The following is a 9737-nucleotide window of genomic DNA, read 5'->3' on the forward strand; positions in this document are numbered from 1 at the left end:
CTTGTCCTTCAGAAAATCTCAGAATTTTATTTTTGAGTCAAAAAATGCAGCTTCATTTTGAAAATGAAAAAGCATTTCTGGTTTTGACTTTGCTTTTTATTTATGCTACAGAATCGCTTCGATAGAGAAATGTGTCTCTTAACCCCAATTTTAAATTTTCTCCTTATGGCTTGTGGGTGTCGCCACACCACAAGGGGGCGACTCCCAACTTATTGTGCGGGTCGAGACTGAATGGATCGACTCCCGACCGGAAGTTGTTGATTGGTTTTTAGCTAACCGTTGTCCGGTCTTTATGAAATAACTAGTTAATTTTCTTCGTTATTGCTCTAGGTATTGCGTATTCTGAGAATCTTTATTACATTCATTAAAAATAGTAACAGTTTATTGTCTGGCTATATATTATTTTTAATATAACAGTGGCTTGTGATTACGGTATGGTAGCGTTAGCCTTTAGCTAGAATCGCTCTACATCATTCACTGAATGGAGCGGCGCTTTTAAATGCACTGGTTCGTGCAGACAGGTTTAATAGCATATAAGACAGAGAGATAGAAAAAACATGGCTACTGGTGCTGATGTTAGGGATATTCTTGAGCTGGGCGGAGGAGATAATGACGGTCCTATCAGCAAGAAAGACCTCATCAACTCAGATAAGGTAGAAAAACTAACGTTTTAATATTTCCTCTCACATTCTGTTCTGTGCAGTTTATTTAACTATGGCATTCAAATATTGCTAATATCTAAGCTATGCAACCCTAACCCCAATTTTTTTATTAAAAATTTCTGTCCTGTTTCGTTAACAAATGTCTCCTCCGTTTCTTTAAGAAAAAAACAAAGAAGGCAACGGAAACACTGACCTTCAAGAGGCCAGAGGGAATGCACAGAGAGGTCTATGCTCTTCTCTACTCGGACAAGAAGTATGGATTATTATTATTTCAATGTTTTGTACTTCTGTACAAAATATAGCTTGTTTAAAAAAAACAATACAGTCTAAGTTTACTGTGATTTTTAGAGACTTCCAGATAACATGTACAAGTTTGACACTTTTTTTTATGGTTCATTTATTTATTTATTTTTACCATTTTTTTTCTCCTTACAATTAACTATTGAACAAAAAATAATAGTTTATATTGTATGGTCACTCTGGGATTGCTTTTTGAAAGTCTTTATATTTTTTTTTAATTTTTGAACAGTTTCTCCCTGTTCTTCCCTTTTTCCTGTTTTTTAATTTACCTCTTTTTTTTTTTTTTTAGAAAAATTGAATTGTAATATCTTTCAGTGTTTCTCAGTAGTGTGAACCTTTCTTATTGAAACGTTCACACCATAAAAAAAAATAAACAATTAAATAAACTAGATATATTTGCATTATATTTTAATTCATGTTGTTGGTTAGTTGTCTAATTTAAACTGGACTTTAAAATGCATAAAGTTGGATAAATAGTGGGATACGTTAAGTAAAACACAGGTGTGTTTTAGAGGTAGAGGTAGTAGTAGAAAACAGTCCCGCCCACAACTCAAAGGCAAATCTCTAATGAACTACTGGTATTCTACTGAAACTATGTCCTAGAAAAAGACAGGTTTTTTGATTTTTTCCTAAAAAAAAAAAAAAAAAAAGGCGTAATAACGATTAAAAGACCACTGGAGACGCTTTTATTATAAATTAGATTGGGACTTTAACAAATCCTGTTAAAAATAGGTCATCAGTTCAGTAGCCTAAATATTTAGCTGTTTGTCCACAGAGATGCCCCCCCTCTGCTACCCAGTGATACAACTCAGGGCTACAGAACTGTCAAAGCCAAGCTAGGCTGTAAAAAGGTACGACCCTGGAAATGGATGCCTTTCACAAATCCAGCCCGAAGGGATGGAGCCATTTTCCACCACTGGAGACGAGTGGCAGAAGAGGGCAAGGACTACCCGTTTGCTCGCTTCAACAAGGTACGGTTGAAAAAGTCTCATTTTCAGCTATGCTGTAACTCAATAAAGGCACACATGAGGTCTATAGTGATTCCCATGGATAGTTTTATTTCAGTATTTGTGTTTTACTGTGTTTTTAGACGGTGCAAGTACCAGTGTACTCCGAGCAGGAGTATCAGATGTATCTCCATGATGATGGTTGGACTAAAGCAGAGACGGACCACCTGTTTGACCTCTGCAAGCGATTTGACCTGCGCTTTATAGTTGTTCATGATCGCTATGACTACCAGCAGTACAGAGTAATGTCAAATCCCTCATCTCTTTCAAAACAATTACCACAAAGCAAAAAAAGATAATAACTTTTAGTTAAACACAGGTTTGTAGCCACTTTTTTTTGTTTAATTTTACAGAAACGCTCCGTGGAAGACTTGAAGGAGCGATATTACAGTATTTGCGGTAAACTGACCAAAGTTCGGGCAGCAACTGGGACGGAGCCCAAAATATACATTTTTGATGCTGCTCACGAGAGGCGACGTAAGGAGCAGCTTGATAAGCTTTTTAACCGCACACCAGAGCAAGTAAGTCATGTACCTGAATGTTGTTGCAGTGCAGCCAAGTGTAGCCAAATCTGCCACCCAATCACAAAGCAGGTGTTCAAAGTGCTCAGTTTGCATTTCTCCTGTGTTTCCTGCAGGTGGCAGAAGAGGAGTATCTTATTCAGGAGCTAAGGAAGATTGAAAACAGGAAGAAAGAGCGGGAGAAAAAGGCTCAAGATTTGCAGAAACTCATCAAAGCAGCGGACACAACTACAGAATTGAGACGAGCTGAAAAGAGAGTTTCTAAGAAGAAGATTCCACAGAAAAGAGAAACAGAAAAACCGGTACGTGATGCAACCAAACATATTGATTGGAACAAACTACTGTGGAAACCAATTATGTCTATGAAAATAGGCTTCATTCAAATCTATCATTAAACTAAAAGTTACCGGTTTTCCTTATTAAAACACTTGTTCAACCTTTCCTTGTGTCGAGATGAGTTTTAAATTCTGTTTTATAGTTTTTGTGAGAAGGTTGCTCCTTAAAACGACTTCATTTCTGTTTCAACTGCTGGTGTTTGTTCTTCTGTAGGCTGTTCCAGAGACTGCGGGCATCAAGTTCCCCGACTTTAAATCAGCTGGTGTCACCCTGCGGAGTCAGAGGGTGTGTAGAGCTTCCTATTGCTGTTGTGACTCCAAAACTGTCCGCGTTATACCGCTTTTTGACTGTCTAATCTATAAAAAAAAAAAAAAAAAAAAAAGGAATAATGTGAATCAAAAACCAAATTTCAACTGTATTAGTCAAAATGAATGCTGTTAGTTTTGTTTTTTGGTGTTGTTGAGTTGATGTTAAACTGATTTAAAAAAGAAATTCACATTTTTAAATCAACATCATTTCAATGGGATTAACTTTAGAAAAAAGGAATGCTTGATGCTTCACCTGATATATGTGTGCAAAAGCACTTAAGACCTCCATTTCTTATCATCATTGTTATGATTAATTCAGCTGCTGACCAGCTAATATCTGTGAAGCCAGCAGGAAGACTCCCATTCATCTTCAAGACTGATGAGGGGCGGCTGCTCTCTATGGAAAGTGCATTAGCTCGGCTAAAGAAGTGGAGAGCCCCTCTTGCTAATCAGTCAGAAAGAGTTCAGTGGATAAAGACGTTTTGATCTGGACCAGTGAAGTGCATTTCATATGAGTTAAAACTCCAGAGGTGGAGCTGTTTATCCTCGTAGCACTGATGCCGTCCGTCCGTCTGTGTGTTCTGTAGATGAAAATGCCGAGCTCAGTTGGGCAGAAAAAAATCAAGGCTATCGAGCAGATCCTGGTAGAGCAAGGAGTGGGTGAGTACCAAGAAACATTTGCAATATGCTCACATTTACTTTTGCATTTATAATTTTCCTGTTCAGCAAAGCGTGAGCTCGGCTTAGGAAGAAAGTTGCAACTGAGTTCAGCTTTATGAAAAAGGAGCTGAACTCAGAGTTTTAGTGTTTTTTTTTTAAAAATGTTTAGTGGAGAAAAAATGTGTGGAAACCCAATCATCTGAGGGTTTATAAATCAGGATATAACAATAAATAAAATGCAAATTTGGTGTTTGTTAGATATTTAAAATGAGGGAATATGTAGCGGCAAGTGAACAACGCCTGATTCTTTACTGCATTAATAAGATACAGTGGAAGATCTTATTACACTATATCTTCACAGAAGCCACTTTTTCAGATTAAGCTACACCACTCCGTTCTTTTAGACCCCAAACTTTTCAAATAAGCCCATGTTATTTTACTGTCATTTATAAATCAAATAGATTATGTTAAATGAGGATTATTTAGTTATTTGGGGATTTTTTGCAGTATCTCTGAGCAGAAGTCAAAATTAGGAGGGTAGTTATTGTCTTTAATACCTTTTAACCTGCATGAAAAAAACAAATCAAGTTATCTTAACTCCCCCTGTATTCTAAAATAAGAATTTATTTTAAAGGTCTGTACATTACGTCCTTATAAATCCATTTGTTACAATTGGTTATATTTACACTCTAGATTTACACCGAAAAGAAGAGTACCTTACCTGCTACTTTTAGTTTGTTTTTTTTTTGGTTTATGCTAAATTAATATTATTAGTTTTTTCCTCCTCTAATTTGAAAAAGCAGAATTTTGGTTTTAAGGATCTTCTGAAGTTAAACCGTTCACTTGAAGATGAGATTTTAATGTCAGACACGGGTTGGTTTAACATACCTGTCATGTTTACATGTCAGGTATGTTAAACCAACCCGTGTTTGATAACAAAAGAACCAAGAAGTCAGTTAATAATTACAGACACTATGAACTTTATTGCACTAATGATATTTTGAACCATTTCGAATGAAGCAGATGGCAGTGAAGTCATTTTTTAGCAAATCAGAGATGCTGGTCTTTACTTGAGCAAACGTGTAGAAGGTGTGTTTAAGTCATAGAAGAGAATTATGTTTGCACAATAACTGTCTTGTCTCTCTCTCTCTCTATACATACATATATGTCTGTGTCCTGGCCTTTAGTTTTTGAGGAGGTTTATGATTCACGATCCAAAAATAAAAGGTCAAATGTTTGCTTTTAAGCGAGAATTATATTTTTCTACGCAATCAGATCACTTCTTAGTTTACTATATTTTTTGCTGGGCTTTACAAATGACTGCAGGTTTTTTATGTATTTCATTTGTAATATTGCAGTAGTATTCTCACAATGGTAAATACGTTTTTTTCACTTTCTGCTTCTTCTTTGCTTCTCTGGATCTAGATCTGAACCCGATGCCTACAGAGGAGATAGTTCAAATGTTTAATGAACTTCGCAGTGACCTGGTGCTGCTGTATGAGCTGAAACAAGCTCACAGCAACTGTGAGTACGAGCAGCAGATGCTGCGTCACCGCTACGAGGCCCTGCTGAAGGCTGGCAGCGCGGTTGGCTGCGGTGGCATCCCCATGTTGGGACCGAGCGCCGGTTCACAGGGTGGGGAACTCAACACCCTGAACAGCAACGCATCGTCCACTCCGGGGCCCGAAGCTCAGTCTTGGCTGAGTGCCGACGACATCAAGGTGGAGGCCAAGGAGCAGATCATTGATGTTGTAGGAGCACCGCTCACTCCTAACTCGGTGAGTCCGTGTGGATCAGACCCAAAGTTTTCCAAATGTACCGTCTGTTCTCATTTTCTTACTTGGGTTCTAACTGTAGCAGCTCATGTCCTGACAGAAACAGCGTGTGGACATTCAAATTGTAGAGTGGATATCTGCTGATTGACGTCTTTAGCCATAGTTCTCCTCAATCAGCCTCACTTATTCCAAAATAGTCCTGCAAAATTATTCTTCATCAATTTTCACATGTATGCCAAGATAAATGAGAATGTAAAAAACATCAAGAATGTAACTTAATATTGGATATAAACATGTTGCAATGCTGTTGAAATGGTTTTGATTATTGGCATGATTTATAGATCCTCTCTTTAAGTTTAGGACACAAGAAATGGAATAGCAAACTGATCGACTTACAAGCATTTGATGAGGGTTCAATTCCTCTCAAAAAGCAATAGCACAACGTAAAGCTACAAATGTCTCGTCAATCTACATGACCAGGAAAAACCTTTTTTCCACAGCAAAAATAGGCCCTCTAGAAATAATTCAAAGAGTCTTCACATTTAAAAAATGTTCTTTAAATGAGCATAAATGTGCCAAAATGAAAAAAACATTTTTGTCAATAAAACATGTTTTCTTAAACTAAGATTATTTTGAAAAACTTTCTTGACGAGGTTATTCTTACATTTTTTTATAATTTCTTAAGATGTAATCATCAGGAGGTTTTTTTCTCCGTTTCCTTGTCCTTGTACACAACTGTAATGTAAGTCTTTACTTCATGCAAATTATGGTCAGTGATTAGAAACAAAACCCAGAAACTAATTTTTATTCTTTGTTTTATGGGTGAATTTCTGCTCTATGAGAAGAATAAAGTTCAATTTTTTATTTTTGTTTGAAATTTCTTTCTTTGGAAGATTTAAACAAGCGTCCACATTGTCCTTTTCCATTTCGTATTCGTACGAAATGTGTTTGAGCCCCAAACACACAGATCTGTCGATAAATATGCACACACACACAATGACATTACAGTTTGTGAGACTATCACATCCCAGAGTTCATGCTTTCTTGATGATATAAACCCCAGACCTGTTGTTTGGTGGTATTTACCTGCAGCGTTTGAGCACACCTGTCCATGTGTCTCTTACTGGTTTCCATGTCAAACCAGTAAGTTAGATACAAGCTGCCCTGCAGTTCTCAACTTTTTGTATCCAAGGCTTAAGAGTTCAGTGAGTTTGTTCTAGAATTGTCTTTTGATTGGCACCATTTAAACGAGGAACAAACCCCCCCCCCCAATATTCCAAACAAGAAATAGCTGCTGGCTCCAAGAAGCCAAAATCCCATAGATTTCTATAGAGAAATAAACAGCTGTGACTCGGTCACTTTATTGGTCAGAAGAACCGTTCTTGCTCTGCCACATTTTTTCCCCTATCTCGTCTTTATATCAAGTTCAAGTTATAAACCAGCCAATCAGATGCCTCAATTAAAGCACGTGGTGCTCGCTGGCCCCCGCATCCAACGTCCGAAATGTTTAAACAACAGATTTTGTTTATCCCTTTTAAAGTGGCAGGTGTGTGGAGTTCCAACACGCTGACTTCTTATTGGTGAGTGGTTGCCATAGAGACAGTGACTTGGACCAAGACACGCTTACTGACGTCGTCTGGCTCAAACACATCGCCATCCATATTGCAAAAAACATGGTAACTGAATTCATTTGGTTGGAGCTGAGAGTACATTTTCTTTGGGGGACGTCACACTCACTCAGTCCAGTTCTCATACATACACAGTCAGTGATTGGCATCTGTCTTTTTTCCGGATCTAATGGCTGAACTCTGGCTCCTTGTTGTGGGACTCCCCACTATTGTTTTGTGGTTGGAGATCAGCTTGAAGGCATAAACAAAGCCATTATCATGGAGCGTCGGTGTGCTGCTGCAGCTCAGGTTCAGATACCTGGGACCTCACCTGGGTGAGCAGACAGCCACTGAATCTGGACATACGCCACCTTGACCGTCTTCTGTCTTTCATTGCAGCGCAAACGGAGAGAATCGGCATCCAGCTCATCGTCTGTGAAAAAAGCAAAGAAGCCTTAATGAGTGCCGGGACAGCCTGAAGAACAGTGGGGGGGTCGCACGTTCTGATGACTGGGGAGAGTTATGCCCGGCCAACACGGACACAACTGAACCGGACACTATATTACTGTCTATTTACACAGAAGCAACTGTGTCTGTGCACACGCACACAGACCTACACCTCACTTACTAACTAGATCTTTCCAAACCCTCTCCATCTGGCTGTGACAAAGGCGACGACTGAGTGACATTTCATTCCATTACTGCTCGTCTCCCTTCCTCCACCACTGGTCGACCTGAGATGTGGCGAGTGCAACTGTAAATTGCCAGTCTGAGCTAATCGGGACATTGGGAAGAAGGTGGGAATGAGCGGGTAATTGAAATGAATTGGAATGACAGAGTTAGGGAGCGGGTGGACCTGCAGCCAAAATGCTCATTTGAGCGTTCTAAGGGTTGTTATTGCTTAGGGTTTTCCTGTGTAGCCTAATCATATTGTAGTGTTTACTGGAGATGTGTTTTGATATTAGCCCACAGAGGGGGTGGCTGTCTCCACCCGCTGCCCTTTCTTCACATTTAGGAACAGATTGATTCTTCTCTCAGGTGACATTGAAAATGCTACAGCTCATTGTTGAATAAATTCGTTTTTTTTTTCTAACTGCTGTTTCGGTGTTTCCTTCTTTGCCTTTTCAGCCTCAGCCACAATGGGTTTGCATTCTGGGTAATTGGGGCTGAATCCACATTTGTTGGGGAATTTGTAAGATCACGACATTCTTACCTCACCTGTCATCTAAGTTAAGTGACAACTAATGACTTCATTAATATGATAATTAAGCACAGCAACTGAAACTTCATTAGGTGCCCCTCATAATATTGCTAATTGCATGTCAATTATACCAGTTAGCCTACTTAGACATTAATTTCTATGCAAATTTTACAGTTTGCCAGATGAAGGGAGCGCGGTTGTCTGTGTGTATGCGCAATTTTATGCTACTGGTGGACCTTTTAAACAAATTAATGTAGCTATTGCGTCATTTATTTAAACAATTGTGACCTTTTCTGTTCATTTTTGGTGAAAAATGTATTTTTGTTCAAAGAGCCTTAATAGTGTTTTAGGGCCAAAAAAAAAACAACCTAAAAAAACAGGATAACTTTTGCTTCTGTCTGCAGAAATGAGCTTTTTAGATGAATGGTTAAATTGATACTTTGCAATCGTATTTAAATGCAATGACATATTTACTCTCTTTTAGGACGATTTTTTTTTCAAAATTAATGATTTAAAATAAACTAAATTTTAAATCAATCAGTCAGAATTTGTATGAGTTTGTTGAGATAGTTACATTTTTTTTTTGCGTTTAACGAGAGATTAAAATTAATTTCCATAATTGTAACTTGAAATGCATATTTTTAACACTCAGTTCAACAACTTTTGAATAATTTATTTCTCTCCAATCATTTCTTTTTATACATCCTCCTAACTTATCAGGCAAGTTGGAGGAATTGAGTCAAACTGTCGTTTTTTCCCCCTAAATTTTGTCATGATTTTAACGAAGATTAAGCTGTTTTTCATATTTCCTCCTGTTGACTATATGCTTGGAAATTGCATTAACCCTCATTTTTAGCTGTAGGTTTAAACATGCAGTAAAACGTATCGAAATATTTTATCCACAAAAACAAAATTCAAAGCAGATAGTCTCCTTTATAGTCCTAGTTAAATTGATAGAAAGCGTCTGAATGTTTCTTCATCATCAAATATCTGTTCTGATGAAATAATCTGTACATGGATTAGAGAGACTTTTTGCATTTGCTGTTGACAGTCATTTTGTTCACTAAATGATGACTTTGGTTTGGGTTCAGACCTTCATCACCATGGATTTTTATTTTCCTTCATTTCAAGACACTTCTCATTTCCCTAGAAACAGCACTAGAAGACCTGTCACAAAAAATAATGGTCACATAAGAATGATACATTTTCATAAACCACCATCAAAAGGTAAAGTATTTCTTTACTAACACCAGAAAATGCTTCCTGTTTTGAGGAAAACAGCTGTTAATCCTGTGGAAGCTGCTTGAACAGTAGCCGTGTAACGGCTGAGGCCATAATTCTCTGTTGTTGTTGTTTTTGT

General features: G+C 37.8%; 1 protein-coding gene across 1 annotated transcript; it reads left to right on the forward strand.

The window, feature by feature from the left end:
• Positions 1-213: 213 nt before the first annotated feature.
• dmap1 (DNA methyltransferase 1 associated protein 1) lies at positions 214-8269 on the forward strand. The gene is made up of 10 exons (XM_011473858.4): positions 214-653; positions 824-915; positions 1738-1933; positions 2053-2211; positions 2323-2490; positions 2607-2792; positions 3040-3111; positions 3722-3794; positions 5220-5572; positions 7576-8269. The coding sequence occupies exons 1-10, from the start codon at positions 558-560 to the stop codon at positions 7633-7635; spliced, it is 1455 nt and encodes a 484-aa protein (XP_011472160.1). The 5' UTR covers positions 214-557; the 3' UTR covers positions 7636-8269.
• The last annotated feature ends 1468 nt before the right edge of the window (positions 8270-9737 follow it).

The sequence above is a fragment of the Oryzias latipes genome, chromosome 4 (assembly GCF_053564925.1).
Source record: "Oryzias latipes strain Hd-rR chromosome 4, Olatipes_Hd-rR_3.1".
NCBI lineage: Eukaryota > Metazoa > Chordata > Actinopteri > Beloniformes > Adrianichthyidae > Oryzias > Oryzias latipes.